The sequence below is a fragment of the Neomonachus schauinslandi genome, chromosome 2 (genome assembly GCF_002201575.2).
Source record: "Neomonachus schauinslandi chromosome 2, ASM220157v2, whole genome shotgun sequence".
NCBI classification, from domain to species: Eukaryota; Metazoa; Chordata; class Mammalia; order Carnivora; family Phocidae; genus Neomonachus; species Neomonachus schauinslandi.
In genome coordinates this window covers 105,305,450-105,322,559 of record NC_058404.1, presented here as the reverse complement: position 1 = coordinate 105,322,559, position 17,110 = coordinate 105,305,450, and the positions used below count along the sequence as shown (strand labels likewise).

The 17,110-nt window shown below is 38.2% G+C and overlaps 1 protein-coding gene across 1 annotated transcript in view; it reads left to right on the top strand.

Annotated features, from left to right (window-relative positions):
- Window positions 1–673: 673 nt before the first annotated feature.
- SYNPO2 (synaptopodin 2) overlaps window positions 674–17,110 on the top strand; it is a 158,264-nt gene continuing 141,827 nt past the window's right edge. Inside the window, exon 1 of the mRNA XM_021684462.1 lies at window positions 674–778. Coding sequence (XP_021540137.1) covers window positions 674–778 — 105 coding nt within the window. The remainder of the gene's footprint in view (window positions 779–17,110) is intronic.

The window sequence follows — 17,110 nt, the reverse complement described above, 5'->3', positions numbered from 1 at the left end:
CAAATTGTCTAGTAGTTGGATTTTCAGAGCTCATATTTTAGGATGTCACTTCTGGCCCAGCCGGCCGTTAAAATCTTCACGTGTTCTCTACTAGTCATAGGATTATTAAATGAAAGTTTTTCAATTTTTTTTTTTTTAAGATCTTATTTATTTATCTGACAGAGAGAAACAGCGAGAGAGGGGACACAAGCAGCGCGAGCAGGAGAGGGAGAAGCAGGCTCTCCGTGGAGCAGGGAGCTCTATACGGGGCTCGATCCCGAGACCCTGGGATCATAACCCGAGCCGAAGGCAGACGCTTAACGACTGAGCCACTCAGGTGCTCCTCAGTCATTCTTTTAAGTGCTGGCATTTAAATCAGTTAGTGCTAGAGAACTTTTGCTTTCCCGCCCCCATCTCGCCCCAAATGAGGACCTTCTCCTCCGAGCGAGTCTCTTTCCTTTGCCTGAAGTGGGCTGAGCAAAGGAGCGTGACGCAAAAGTGGGCTGTGTCCTTGATGCTAGGGAGCGCTTCTGCCTCCTTGTGAATGCGGCCCGCGGCCGCTGCAGCAGCTGAGGCTCTGCGCTCCCCAATCCTGCCTCCTGGGCAGGCGCCTGGAGCTAAGTACGCATCTCAACGGCACCGAAGCCTCCTCCGTCTTTTCAAGCTCTTCATGCTACCCAACTAAAAGGAGAAAATGGGCACGGGGGATTTTATCTGCATTTGCATGACCGGAGGGGCGCCCTGGGGGTTCAGATTGCAAGGGGGCAAGGAGCAGAAGCAGCCCTTACAAGTTGCTAAGGTAGGACCACCAAAGAGGTGCCGCTATCACTGCTCTGGGCTGGGAAGGAATGAGAGCAACCTGTTTGATGGTTTTTTTCAAGTTGTGATTCAGGAGTTTATGTATTAGTTTGATTTTGGCGCCGATATTAAATTTTTCTAGGATGCGGGTTTGTTCGTGTTTCAAAAAAACTTTGGAGTAATGTATAGCATGTATGTAATTAACCAGTAATTGATAGAAAGAAAAAAAAAGAGTGCCGTATTTATCAGCTGAAGAAAAGCCTAGTTAATCAGCTTCTCTGACAACCAGCAAGACACTTGGGGCGTTTCTTCTAGGCAATGTTAGAATATGCAGTTGAGTTATTGTTTCATGTTACTTTACTTGGTTTTGGCAGAAGAGAAATGCTCAGCTCAGCATAACCAATTGGTGTGGCTTTTGGGGACTTGTATAAAGCCTTGGTAGTGACATTTACAATGCAGCATTTATGAAAAGACCAATTTGAGGCAATACTTTTAAAATATATGATGAAAATGTCAGAAAATCTATTTGAAAGAATATTCTTTTAAGGATTTGACAAATAAATGCAGAAATCTACTCCATCCCATCATGTGTACTCATCTAGCTAAGTGCTCAAAATAAAAATCAAAGACACTAGAAATACATTGTAAGTAACTTATAGGAAACTTTGAAATGCATCTAATAACGATTTTAAATGTTTTAGGTTGCTTTTGTTTCCATCATATTGCTTGTTTCTTGCTACCAGTTTGCTGGAGGGGATCTGATATTGTCTAAATTGGGATTCAGCTAAAATAAATTTTAAAATGCATGAAATTTAAGCAGACTTTTACCTGAATTGGATACTAAATTGTAGTATTGTATGGAAGAACATGTTTGATTAATTTCCGCTTTATATATTAAAGATGGGTCTAGATCCTTATGAAATATGTGGACTACTGGCCTTTGTAGTTATCCTTTCTCTTGGTTTTTTTTTTTTTTTTTAATGTTCACTGAGGAAAGGAGTTTCTTTTGAAATTTTCTGCTCCCAGGCTTCCATTGGAAAAATCCTTTCATAATGCGATGGTGGAATCCTGCCACCTAGTGAAAATTTCAAACATCAAGACTGAAGCATAAAACAGAAGGTGAAAAGCAAAATGTTTAGAATGGGAAATTTTCTCAGAGACCTCTGGTTCAACCTGTGGGTTTTAGATAAGGAAAGAGCCCAGAGAGTTTAAGTAACTGTCCTCTGCTTCAAACTAGCAGCGATTGAAGAATCTGGAAAGGTGGTTTCATTGTGTTGCTTTAGGAGTCCGTGGCAGGAAACGTCAGACAAAACAGTGATGCCTAATTCGGAGTATGCAGAATTCATGAGACTGAACTAGATTTGTTCTGGGTCTAGAATAGCAGTTGGCTGGCTCCAGTTACTGAGATTTGGGTTCTAATTCCAGCTCTGATCTAACTTGTAGCCGGGCCTGAGACAAATCTCTCGCCCTTCCTGAGTCATCCCTTGTGGGGTGGTGTATGTGTGTGTGTGTGTGTAGAGGGAGAAAGAGATAAACATTTTGAGTGAGGTAGGAAAGGAGAGAAGTAAAAAGGAAATTGTACTCTACCATCAGTGAGATTCTATATTGCTAGAGTATTTTACTGTCCTAATAGTATACAGCTTTAGAATCACTTGCCTACCAGTTAAAATGTGGAGACAAAGGTGGCTGGATGCTCTTATTCCCTGTTAGTTCTTTTGTGGCCGGACCTTAAGAATAGGGTGGGTATTGGGTTTCTCCTGAGTCCTCAATGTGCTTATTGCAAAGCGGAACTATTATGTGGTGATTTTTTTTTTTTTTAAGAACTAAAGCTAATAGCTAGTGAAGGGTGCTTTGTGAGCATTTCTCTGCTGATGACATCTTTATCAACAGGATTCAGAGAGGCTATTATGTGTGTGAGTGTCAAAAAATTCAATCCTGCTCTTCCCCCCAAATCAACTTTCCTAAAATACCCTGGAAATATATGTGGTTTTTAAAAAAAGTTATTAAAGTATTTGGATGTTTGCTTTAATTTTCTAGTTTGTGATAGTATAATTGATTGCTAATTCTAAAAGATCATTATGAAGGCATCTGGATGTTTGCCTTAATTTGTGTGTGTGTGTGTGTGAGAGAGAGAGAGAGAGAGAGATACACTACAGTTTACAGTCTAGTTTTCCCCATATGTAAAAAGTGACTGGAGAGCCTTCTAAAGAAGATAAAGTTTCTAAGTTACTATGGCAATGCCTACTTTTGTTGGTCTATTTTTTCCCCTTAATTCAAACTTACATTTAATTTCTTATACTAGCATTATTTGTTGAAGAAAACCCTTGGAGCAAAGTGTTTGTCACTTTCGTTGTTATCAAGTCCATGGCCTCACTGGGATCACTGTTTTTCATTTAAAACATCAAGTCAACTCAATTCTAGTAACGGTCCCTCAGCTCAAGGTGAAGTGAACGTTGTGTAGCACAGACTTCCTCCTCTTCCAAGGTGATGCTTATGAGGGCCAAGTTACCTCCAAGAAGGAGGATGGAGAGGAACAGGGCAGAAAGGCTGGGGGGGGATGGTTGCTAGCAAACACAGTGCTTACAGTTTTGAAGAACATGCACAGGATGAATTTGGGAATTAAAGAAAATATATATTAACAAAGAAAAGGAAATTTCAGACAGTGCTAGCATCACGCCCCCTTAAAAGGGGAATGCTACAAAGCAGTTCTGGAGGTAACAACAAATTTTTGGCTTATTATAAAATATCTTGTGTTCAGGTTTTTCATGATTCTGTATAGAATGAAAATTGAACAAGCTGAAATAGGGAAAAAAACCCTAGTCTAATGTTATTAACAATGATTAGAAATTGAGTAGCTTTATAATTCCCAGTAAATATCCTTCTAATGACACATTTAGTCACTTTTGAGAGATGTTCAAACATTTTTAGTATTTGGCTGGCTGATTGAACTGTAGGCAAACTCCAACTTTTAAAGATCACTAACAGAAATATTAATAATCAAACTTTTTGTTGACATTGAAGCTCAAGGCCATAAAATTCGGTTTTGTTTTCAAGAATAAATTGAATTTTTAAAAGATCCAAATAATCGGTAACAGTTGCTTGGTTTTTGAATGCTTATATATCTTTTAATTTATAATCTAAAAACATGTGATAGAAAGCAAACATTTCTAATACAGAGTCATAAGACAATATTCTGTAAAGTATATTTCCAGGAGATCATTCATAGAAACAAATTTATTGAAGCATATTTACAACATAAAACCCCATTGTATGTGTGCAAATATTCTTAGAAAAACTGTGTTAGCACTTTTACTTTATAAAACTCCTTTTTCAAACATGTGCTTACATGGCTATGCCTCTGGACAGATCACTTTGGAAAATCTTCATATAAAGAAGTGGGGAGAAATTTTTGTTTTACAAACAAATCTTATTAACAATTCAGTAATAACTCACATTTTGAAAATAATGAACAAAGAAATGTTCACACTGTATCCTTTATATGTTTGAATGTTTAGAACTTTAAGCTTTCTTCAAAACATGTAGACCGCTATGGTATTTATTATTCTCTTATTGAAATGCCTTTCTTTCTTTCTTTTTTTCTTTCTTTCTTTCTTTCTTTCTTTCTTTCTTTTCTTTTAAAGAGGGAGAGAGGAAGAGGGGTGGGGGGAGGGGCAGAGGAAGAAAGAGAGAGAGAATCTTAAGCAGGCTCTGTGCCCAGTGTGGAGCCTGATTCAGGGCTCGATCTCACAACTCTGAGATCATGAGTTGAGCTGAAATCAAGAGTTGGTCACTTAACCTACTGAACCACCCAGGTGCCTCTGAATTTCAATTCAAAGTTTCAAGTAACTTTTATTAAAATTGACATGACAAATTACAATCATGTATTTTATGAGGCAGAAGTGGATTTAATGATTCTGTATGTCCTCTCTTTAAAACTTTAAATAAAGATGTGTTAGTAAAGCACAATCAAATAACATAGTCTTATCCATTAGTACCATCAGTGAGGTCTCTAAAATGTTTCAAATAAAATAATTCCAGAAACATAGTTATTTCTAAAGGGAAAAAAGGAAATATTTTAATGTGTTTGAATATGTGTATTTGAGGACAAATGCTTCTTACTACATATGGAAAGCTAGTAACATCTTTATTAGGAGGTATGATGGATCACTTCATTTTTTATTGAGTTTTTGAGCGTTTTCTAGAAATTCTAAAAACAGGTATGCTTATAGAAGTCAGTACGCACTAGGTAAATCTGTTAAGCATATGTTATTTTAAATCTTTGTTTTGGAATTGTGTGTTTTAAGACAGATCACTGTTTGTTGAAAGACAATAGTAAGATAATGACTCTGCATGAACTTTACCATTATTGGGACATGGCACATATGTAGCTTGCATTTATCAAACTCTTTTCAAAAAAATATTCTTTGCAGTATTTTCTTTGAAGGTGTTTTTTCTTCAAATGACCCCCATAACCTAAGAAGTAGTTTGAAAAATATGCTCATTTTAGAGATGAAGAAATTCAGGCACAGAAAGTCTAAGTTACTTGCCAAAGGTCAAGCTATAAAAAAAATAGTGGCATTTGATTGCAAATCTGCATTCTCCTTCTGAATTGGTAGAAACAGGTGCCTGAGAGAATAAGGGAGGCTAAGGTGGTCCCCAAAAGGAAGCATATAAAAAATAGCATGCTCTTCATCCAAATGTGATTTAATTGTCCAAGGGATCTTGGTCAAGATTATAAGGTGTCAAGTATCAAGATATCTTGACTGTGCCAGTCAAGATTTATAAACACCCCAAAGTCAATTCAAATGTGTGGTCAAGATTCAGAACCACTGCTGTAGAAAGTTGAGGCCAGAAATGTTACCACAGGGCTTCCTAAAGGGTGGCGTGATATGTTCTTCTAGCACATCCCCACCACCTCTTTCCCGGCTGATATAAGAGGAGGACCAGAGAGACACAAGAATTGTCTGAGTCCTTAGCATTGTGATGAAGTCATCATTAGTAATGGGAGGGTTTTCCCTTTCTGAAGCCAAGACCTCTGGGTTACTGGGAGGCAAGGAGGTGCTGGGAAGCTTAAAAATGATCATTGTAAAGATTGGAGGTGTCTGCAAGAGGGGCACTTGGTAATATATTCCCTAGCAGGATGTCTTCTTTGTCAATAGAATTGCTGGCCTGCCTAGTGCCTATGTGAATAAGGTGGGATAAGAGGTCAGACAAAGACAATTATCATATGATCTCATTGATATGCAGAATTTGAGAAACAAGGCAGAGCATCATAGGGGAAGAGAGGAAAAAATGAAACGAGATAAAACCAGAGAGGGAGATAAACCATAAGAGACTCTTAATCTCAGGCAACAAACTGAGGGTTGCTGGAGGGGAGGGGGGTGGGAGGGATGGGGTGGCTGGGTGATGGACTTTGGGGAGGGTATGTGTTGTGGTGAGCCCTGTGTATTGTGTAAGACTGATGAATCACAGACCTGTACCCTTGAAACAAATAATACGTTGTATCTTAATTAGTTGAATTTAAATTAAAAAAAAAGAGGTAGGGAGTGGTGGGTGGGGGAGTAAAACTGGAGAAAGATGCAAGAGGAGGGAGAGAAAAAGATCTAGATGAGATGGAGAGAGAATGAGAGAGAAGAGTAAGAACTTACCTATTTGGCAAGGCAAGGATCCTTGCATTTCCCAGGGGTGAGTGACTGGCACAGAAAGTGGTGGGATTTGAACCACCTTGCCGGTACCCTACCCAGATAGGCAAGCTCTTAGCTAGGGACCAGCAGGCGCAAGCTGGCATCCTGAGGAACTACTGGGGGGCTTGGAAAGGAGCTGGGCAGGAGCCTTATTTCCCATGTTAGGGAACTGTGCCGTGGTAAAGCTCTCCAGGGCTCCTTGAAGAAACCACACAAGTTGCCCTAGCATCTGGACACTGGCCACAGAGAGAACAGAGATGGCTATTCAGTGTTAACCAGAGAAGTGCAACAACCAGAAAGAGAAATAGGACTTCATTCAGTTATGACTAAATATATCTACCATCCCCCCTCCTTCTCCAGTCTTCCTGCCTTCAACCTGGGAGGAGCTAGAAGGAGGTAGGAAAAGAGCAGGCAACACCCTCCTCGGGGTGCCAAGCCCCGGAACCACAAGCCCTCCACGGTGCTTAGGGAGAGCGCCTAGGGACAGACATTAGATTGAAGCTGTAATTGGACTAGACTATTTTAATAACCAAAAGCCAACAGAAATGCCTGGGATCTGACCAAAGTATTATTAAGGGAGGGATTTGGCTTTCTCATACTTGAAAGCAGTTGCTGGAAGAAATGAAAGTTTCATGTTTATAACTGAATGAGTTGACGCTCCTCAAAAACATCAGTTCCATCACACAGGTTCATATTTATTAATCACATGTATTTGATGTATGTTAGCTTGAAAACTTACCACCAACTCATATGATTTCCATAGATGATCGTGTTGAAGCTATTTTATCTAGGTTGAATGAATGAAAATCTGGCTTTGGGCTAAATAAGAAATGTAAGCTACTTCTTTTCTCTTTCCTTTTTCTTTTGTTGAATGTGAATCAGCACTTTAATAACCTGGTATGCTTTTTGCTATAGGTAGGCACATACTTTTAGTTAGTCTAAAAAAGTGTTTCTGGAATATTACTGTCAGGGTCCAGAACTCTTAACTTAAAAGTAAGTATTCTGAACTTTTATTGGGTCTTAATCTTAGGGTGATTGTTGTTTTTAAAGAAAGTCATATTGCAAATTCCAAAAGTCAGTATGTAATATCATGTGACATATGTATTATACCTAACTGAATAATATTTGTGTATTTCTCATAGTAATGGTTTCCAAAAGAATTTAACCTCCCTCTATCAGTTAATAAGTGTCCAGGAATATAAGCTAATTTATATATTTAGCTAAAAATACTTCACATTGTATATCTTACAATTGTCCAAGTATGTTAACATATATCATTTGATACCAGTTGAGTAGAGTTTTATTATTCTCAGTTTATAGATGAAAAAACTGATTCTGAAAAAAATTAATTATTTGCAAAAATTTTATATAAAGGAGTCCAAAGTCAAATATAATTCTTTCCCCGATGGCAGGGGCATCATGCCACTCTCTGCATCAGTTTGGATAAAGAGAACAGTTTATCATTTAGTAATGCTGAAAACTGCCATAACGCTGATTTAGAGTTTATATGAAATAGTATGTCACCATCTAAAATTTAGCCCTTAAAAACATTTATAACAATTTCTTCGTTTAATGGGATCTAGGAAAAGGACTATGGGAAATGTATCTTCAAGGTCATGTGCAATGAGAGACAAGACTGGAAAGTGAACCAGTTTACTTATAATTAAACCTAAAAAAATACATGGATTCCAAGATTTTTATTGTATCTATTCTAAGAGATTCATGATGAATGCCATGAGACTTTTGTAAAAGGAAATGGAGAATTCCTACAACAGCTTCATTAAACAATCCTTAAGAGTGGGGTGCCTGGGTGACTCAGTTGGTTGGGCACTTGACTCTTGGTTTCTGCTGGGGTCATGATCTCCTGGAGGGTGGGATAGAGCCCTGTGTCTGGCTCCCCACTCAGCAGGAATCTGCTTGAAGATTCTCTCCCTCTGCCCCTCCCCCCATTCGCACATGTGTGTGCACATACACACTCTCACTCAAATAAATAAATAAATCTTAACAAAAAACTCAATCCTTAAGAGAAAACAATTTTATTAAGTTAAAAGCCTTATTGAGAAGCAAAATATTATTTGCGGCTTGGTAGATATTTTTCATTGTTTGACCACCTCAATGAGAACATATTTATAGTATTGAATTACTTTAGGCATTTTATTTTTTAAAATTATTTACCATTCTTTTTTTATTATAAAAAAGTAGAGTTGGCCAGATTCTCAACAAACTGTCTTCAATGTCTTTGTGAAATCCATTGGTATGTGGCAGATCATTGACAATAGTAGGTAGAGTTAGGTGTTGTGATTGGAAGCAGTGTGGGTATCGGATTGATAAAACGATGGGGTGGATGAATTTTCCTGAAAAGAACGACAGGTTTATGATCTGTCTAATTCAGCCTGGGCAATACGCCTTCCTTTACTGCTCTTTCTTCATTCCCTTTATCAAAATTTACCTGGCTTGAATTTCACCATTTTAGGATACAGATTATTTTTTTCCTAAGAAATTTATAATAACAGCCAATGAATGTCATTTTCCCCAAACATCTTACTGCCTTTAACAGTATTTTCTGTAGATAACTTTATTTAAGAAACTCATACATAATGTTTCCTGGATGTCAGGCACTTCTTTAAACCACTTTTTAAATATGATGAGAAAATTCTGTGAGGTTGTCATTGTTTGAGATCCCTAGTACAGAAGCACAAAGAGGTTAAGTGACTTCCCCAGGTCATATAGGTAATTAGGGTTAGACTTAGGGTTCACACCTATGGAGTTTGGCTCCAGGGTTTGTATTCTACACACACAACTCTTGTGGGTCTAGTGTAGTTTACTTTAGTCATTTTCACAAAGGGGTATAAAGGCAATGAATTTAGGTGGTAACGGGGTACTGACTTTCTACCTCCTCTATGGTCCTTATTCTGTTTCCTGCCCTGGATGCCTTCACTTAGGACTTCAGCCCAGGCCCTTACTCTTTGTCTTTTAGATAACTATAATCCTTTTAACTGTCTCCCTGCTTTCGGTTTCACATTCCTCAGATTTGTGCTACAGCGTGCTGCCAGGGTGATTTTTCTAAATTACCTGTTACATCACTGCTTAAAATACTTCAAAGTCTCCCCATCATAGTCATCAAAAGAACCGTAACAAAATCTTATTACGTACAGACAATTAAGCACTTTATGAATTATATCATACACAATAGCTTTACCTCCTTCTTTTTTTCCTCGCAGATGAGGAAGCTGAGAGTTAGAGAAGTTAACTAAATAATTTAAGATCACACAGCTGGCAGATGGCAGGTCTAGGACCGAGGCCAGTTTGATGCCGAATCCCATGGTCTGAGGGGCTCCCTGCACCATGCCTTGTTCACCGGCTCATGACTGCACGTTCTGGAGGTACCTGTAACCCTCCACCATCTGGTCCCTGCCATACTGTCCAGCCCCATCACCTGGGACTCCCCTAAATGTGCACTTCGCCGTTTGAAAGTACGACAGTTCTCTCAGAACACTCTGTCTTTCTTGCCACCAAGATTCATCCCTGCTGTGTGCATCCCTTTCTCTGGCACCTACCCTAATACACTTGGAGAAATTTGACTCACTCTGGACAACTCTGTTCAGAGTCAGTTCTCTGGGAGATTTGACTAAACTTTCTGTTAGAGGTAAGTAAGCATTTGCTCAATGGTGTTCCCTTTAACACACACAGGTTTCACCTCATGCCTTCATACACTCTGCTGCCTGTGGCTGTAATTTTTGTTCACATGTTTGTTTCTTCCAGTAGACCAGTGATGTATTCAAAATGTTTTGATTGTATCTCCTTAAGTAAAACAATTATGAGGGTAGCCCACTTATACCTCATATATGCATAAATGATGTATGTATATATATGGGATGTATAAATGAGATATATATACATATATATATAATACTGTGCTAATATTTTATATACAGTATACAACATATCAAAAAGAAAAATTTAAAGAATAAAATAAGGATAAAAACAATATTTTTTAAACTAATTTTTATTTTATTTTGACAGCACAAAAAGTCTTCTCACTCTTACTGACCAGAAGTTTTTTTTTTTTTTTTTTAGTGAGACCAGTGTGACTGACAGACTATGATTTTGAAAATCTGAGTGTGACCCCATGTGGTATAATTAAGAGGTCTAGTGAAATTTTAATTTATTTCAATACTTGAATCTAAAGACTATCATGGCTGAAAAAGATAACCTCTTAACATAGGTAGCTCCATATTGAAGAAATGAAACACTAACTGGAAATTCTTTTTCATTCTCAACTGATAATGCAGATGTTTTTGTTGTAATCTGATGGGTAGATTTCCATCCTCCCTGATAACCACGCTTTGTTCTCACAAACTAATGAGAATAGGCTACATTTTAATATTTTAGGGTTAAAATCTCACTGCTGCTTTTTACTTGAAAGACTGAAAACCTGTTAGAAACTCTTTTTTCTTTTTTTTTAAGCTTTTATTTATTTATGTGTCAGAGAGAGAGCATTAAGTGGGGGGGGGATGGGGGGGGGCGGCAGGCAAAGGGAGAAGCAGGCTCCTTGCTGAGAAAGGAACCTGATGCAGGACTCTATCCCAGGACCCCGAGATGATGACCCGAGCCGAAGGCAGATGCTTAACTGACTGAGCCACCCAGGCATCCCAGAAATTCTTTTTTTCTAGTTAAGTGTGCAGATAAGACATTTTAAAGAATAACACACTTAAATAATTTTCAACTAGAAAAATCGCATAATCATAAAAACATTTTCAGCAACTCTTCAAAATCTCTGTTTCATCTATTTCTTTTTTTGAAAAATTGCTTTCAAAGCAGTTAATTGTTAGGTGACATATTGTATTTATTATTCTAAAATATAGGCCAGGTACTGATGACTAAGAGTCACTTATTCCAGAAAAGGTCAACAAACTTGGAATATTAATTTATCTGTTAAATAAAACTGTGAAACATCCTTAGGTTCTACAACTCTTATAAAGATTGGCAAGAGATACTACTGAACCTCAATGATACAGATTTCTATGATACAAAAACTTTCCTGGTCACTCCCTATATCACTGCAACATGTGTTAAAGATTCTAGTCTATTTTAAGTGTGAGCTTTTATAAAGTTAATCATATTGATGACATCTGCAGCACTTTTGCACTCTGTCTTCAATTTATCCAAACATGAATTTGCCTTCAAATTATGCACTGAATGAATTTTATGGGAGGCACCTCCATAACCTTACCTTAGAATCTTTTCTTTATTAATACCTGTTCAAGTAGCTACTTCCTCAGTGGTTTTATGTACATTTTTTCCCATAAAACATTGACTTTTTTAAAAAAGATTTTATTTATTTATTTGAGATAGATCGAGAGAGAGAGAGAGAGCGTGCACAAGCAGAGGGAGGGGCAGCAGGAGAGGGGGAAGCAGGCTCCCCTCTGAACAGGGAGTCTGGCACGGGGACTCGATCCCAGGATCCTGAGCTCATGACCTGAGCTGAAGGCAGACCCTTAATTGACTGAGCCACCCAGGTGCCCCAAAACACTGACTTTTTAAAAATTAAATAATTCGGGCGCCTGGGTGGCTCAGTTGGTTGGGCGACTGCCTTCGGCTCAGGTCGTGATCCTGGAGTCCCGGGATCGAGTCCCGCATCGGGCTCCCTGCTCGGCAGGGAGTCTGCTTCTCCCTCTGACCCTCCCCCCTCTCATGCTCTATCTCATTCTCTCTCTCAAATAAATAAATAAAATCTTTAAAAAATAAAAATAAAAACTAAAAATTAAATAATTCATTTACTTTTGACAACTTATTTCCATGATCTTCCTTATTGGTTCTCCAGAGGAATAGTTCTTCATCTATGAAAATATCAAAATACCATATGTTGGGACATACCAGAAACATGTTCTTTTTTTTTTTTTTTAAAGATTTTATTTATTTATTTAAGACAGAGAGAATGAGAGACAGAGAGCAGGAGAGGGAGGAGGGTCAGAGGGAGAAGCAGACTCCCCGCTGAGCAGGGAGCCCGATGCGGGACTCGATCCCAGGACTCCAGGATCATGACCTGAGCCGAAGGCAGTCGCTTAACCAACTGAGCCACCCAGGCGCCACCAGAAACATGTTCTTTTATTTAACTTTACAGTAGACCTCCTCCAACAGTAGTTTGTTCTAATACTATTTCTACCAATTTCTTGGGGGGGGGGGTTGCATCTTCAATATTTGCTAACAAAAAATACATCTTAGTTTGTTGCCAATTGTACTCTTTTAGCCATTTTTTATTGCATCCATGAAGAACTTTCTAAACATTATCATTTGGTTTAAATTGTGTAAAGTTTTAAACTGAGTATTGCCTGACTTTAACCATTGTTGGAAAAATAAGCCTAGAATTTCTTTGTGTTCTGTGTACTTCGTTATTAAATATCTTCTTAACTGATTACTTCACTCTAACACTGGCTAATATCATCCATCACAATAAAGTAAAGCTCCTCTCTAACAACAGTGAATATAAATCCATATTCCAAATAGTCTTCTTGGTAATTTGGGATGTTTTAACTACCTGTCATATGATTAGGTAGTAATGGTTTTTAATCTCACAATATGGCTGAGATGAGTTTCTGTAGGATTATAGAAAAGGGTTAACTCTGCCATATTATTGTTCTCTTGTGCTTGATACGTAATTCTTATCTTTATTTAATAGCTTCCTTTCAGGAATATTTTAAAACTTGTGTCATTTTGTGGGAGTTAAAACTGGATAATAACATGGAAATTAACTTAATCAAGCACTGTAAAACGTGATATATTACAATATGCTGAGAGAGAATGAACATGTGAGGAAGTGTCTTTCCCTTCTGCCATGTTGGGAGGTCCTCAGTTCAGTGGGGTCACCTCAAATACTGTATGAAATTCATAACTGCTTGGACCAGACTGGCCCAGGGAACTGATGTTAGCCTTTACATTAATGTTGATTAAACATTAGTTGGAACTTATTTCCTTCTCATTCCTTAGATGAAAATAAATGTCCTCAGGCATTCCAGCTGGCTTGGCCAATATGTGGGGGAAGGCTTTCAGGCGCAGTGACTACAAGTATAAAAGGGCCCTGGGACCGAAGCATCCTTGGCAAGTTCAAGGAACCCTAAAGGTGCCAGTGTAGCTGACACATTCCGATGAGAAATTGCTATAGAAGTCCTGCCTTCATAGTGATAAGAATGAAAAACTCTCTCTCCTGGGAAACCTGATCATGTGGTTATTTTCCCATCCTTAAATGATTAACATACAGATCCCACTAGAACAACTTTGAACTGTCCTCTTCGTATTTCCTCCTCATCCATTTCAGCTTTTCATAATGCAGCAGCCTACTGACCAGTGTCTGGAACACTTTATTTAAGTGAGTAATTGCCACTGCCTCTTATGGAGAAGTTTGGTTAGAAATTATATTAAACTAGTCTTTCTCTCCCTCTGAAATTGATTCTCCCAGTGAGAGAAGAAGAATTTAAGGAGTGTGAAGGAGACTTTGATACATAGATCCTGTTTATTATGATAAAATGCAACATTTCACAAAACGTTTACAGTATCAATGACTAACCAAGATTTCTTTGTTATGCAGTTTAATTAGTTTAAGGCAATGGATCCTAACCTTATACATTATACAAGGCCAATAAAGTTAAATGATTGTCTTGCTTAAAAATAGTACAGATTTTTTTAAAAAAGATTTTATTTATGTATTTTAGATAGAGAGGGAGAGAGAGAGCACACACACATATGAGTAGGGGAAGGGACAGAGGGAGAGAATCTTCAAGCAGACTCCATGCTGAGCGTGGAGCCTGAGGCAGGGCTCGAACCCACAACCCATGAGATGATGACCTGAGCTGAAACCAAGAGTTGGCCCCCCAAGTGACTGAGCCACCCAGGAGCCCCCAGATTTTTTTAAAGGGAAATACCTGAAGCTATAAAGAATTAATTGCATATAATTATCCTGAGCTCTGTTTAGAGTCAGTGGACTCTGACTCTTTCAGTCATATTAGTCTCTGTGCCTCGGTTTCCTCATTTGTAAAATGAGGATAGTGTTAGGACTTACCTCTAAGGATTATTTTCAGGATTAGAAATTATAAATCTAAGTCACTTAACACACAGGAAACATTCAATGGTTTAAAAAAATTACTAGTATCACCTTCCTGGTTATTTTACTTTTATTTAACTAACTTTTGTGAAATTGAAGGAGTATCTGCTGTCTTCCACACTATGCCTTTTGAGATCTGGATCTCAATGTCATTGGAAGGGCCCCTGCAGTCCTTGGGATCCCTCCCTGTGAGATGGCATTTAATGGTTTCAGAATGTTGCCTTATTCCTTGGAAACAGCATATGGAAATCATCACAAAGAAAAGGAATCATTTCAAGTGCTTTGAAAATATAAAAGAAAATAAATTGTCCTTGGTAAGTAAATATAGGACACTGATCTCTGAATAGTTAGGAAAACTCTGTGCCAGGGCCTTTGGCGAAGGCTAATGAGCTTTTCATTCCCTCCCCCACCAACACCCCTGCACTCTTGTCTTCTACATTAGAAGAAGTTTTTACTATATAAGGCTGCTTTTTCTAAGTAAATGGTAATACATTAAGCTCTTGGTGTTTTTAACTTTCCAAACAGTGGTGAGTTATTTTCATCAGTCAAGATGAAGCTAAAATGAAAAACAAAATTTGTGAAAGGCTCAGGCCTTGGGAGTCAGATACGACCATAGGACTCACTTTATTTTATTTCTTTTGTGAAAAACATAACAATTTTCCACTGGATGGTGCTTAGCATTGAGTCGTGTAAATATTATATTACGTTTATAGGCTGCTGCAGGGAGTCCAAATGCAGTGATCCATTTTTGGGTCTCCAGTCTTCTGGCTGCTTGCCTGCCAGATGGGGAAATGTTGATCAGAAGGATTTCATCCTGAGGCAGAGCTGTGATCACGAAAGGAAGCACATCACTGTATGTTTTCTCTCTGCCCAGATGACCCTGGAGCTTCATGCTGAGTAAGTTACCAGGGTTCCTTCAGGGCTGAGAGGAGACACAAATTCAATTAAAGATCCCATTATGATATTTATTCCATTCTGTTCTTTATTACCTTCACTAGTCTGACCCTCTGCTTCTCTTTCTTATTTGAGAAGGAAAATTCCTTCTTCTCTATCTTCACTGCCCCCATGCTCTTCATTCTCATCCTTTCTTTATCTTGTTCTTTTTATGACTCTCGTTTCCCAGAGAGCTTTCTAAGCAAATTAAGACATGAAATCTGATGTTGCTTTATCTGCAGAAGGAAGGAGAGACAGTGTGTTTGTGTGTGTGTGTGTGTGTGTGTGACACAGACAGAGAGAGAGAGAATAAACAGGAAATTCTGCATAAGTCTTTCTTAACTGATTTTCATGGAAAAGTAACAACATACTGGATTTTTTGATTCAGGCATGAGATGAACTATAATGGAGATGTCGCTGAAGCTTTATCTGATGAGAAATTTATTTAAAGAGTAATTAGAATAATACTATATATGTTTTATATGTGTGTGTTCATATTTTTATTTGAGATTTTGTAGTAACAAGACACCAATCCAAAGGGTGCAGTGAAAAGACTGAACTGAACTAGGAATCAGGAAGCCTGAATTCTGGGCATGGTTCTAACTTGACTTTATTTGGTCTTTATAAGCATTTTCCAGGAGTGTGTTTTCAAAAGTTCAGCACTTCACTCATAGAAACTCCTTTTTAAGTTTTTTTTAAGGCCCTTCACCTCCTTTCACAGTTTCTGGTCTGAGCCGCTCGCTTCTTCCTGTGAGGCTGTTCTCATTTTCTCCCAACATGACATGTTCATTCTTCCCCCAGTCCTCTGTAACTTTGCCCATGATCTTTTCTGAAATAGAATGTTCTTCTATTTATTTCTCCCAGGCACACAGTAGGTATACAATAAAGACTATTACTTTTTAACTGATTGGTTAATTCAGTCAAAAATAAATACTTATTGTTTGGGGAAGTGTATAAACTTCATCAGAACCTTTAAGGATGAAAACATAAGTTGAAGTTCACAGTCTGCATCAAAGGCAAGTGGGAGCCTGGAGACAATTATGCTTTGGGATTGAAGAAAAGAACGGAGGGCAGGGACAGGGCTGGGGACAGATGAAGGGCACAGGGATGGCAGAGACTGGGGTCTGCGGCACATCGTGAAACAAGGAGATCCTTGCTTTAGGTATTCACAATACTGCTAAACTGGAACTCTTACTCAGGCCTCAGTGTCCCAGAGCCAAGGTGGCAAAGAGTGTTGTCAGTGCGCGATATACCTTCCCATTTTGCACTTAAACAAGCAAATATTACGGTTTTAGTATAGACATTTCTCATTAGTGTTTCTAGTTAAAAGACTTGCATTTTTCCACACTTCTGTTGGCACCTTGGTCTTTGAAAGCAAGACTATAGCTATTGGCATCTTCTAAAATAGTGCTCTTCAAGGGGGATCATATACATGTGTGTTACATATATGTGTAACTAGATACTTAAGGCAGGCTTATATATATTGAAAAAGGTTGTTGAAAAAAATAAATGAATGACTGGATGTACGTCTGTTATTCTTTAGTATGAGAATGGCAACCACCAAAAAGCCTGATGTCGCTGAAGCTTTATCTGATGAGAAATTTATTTAAAGAGTAAT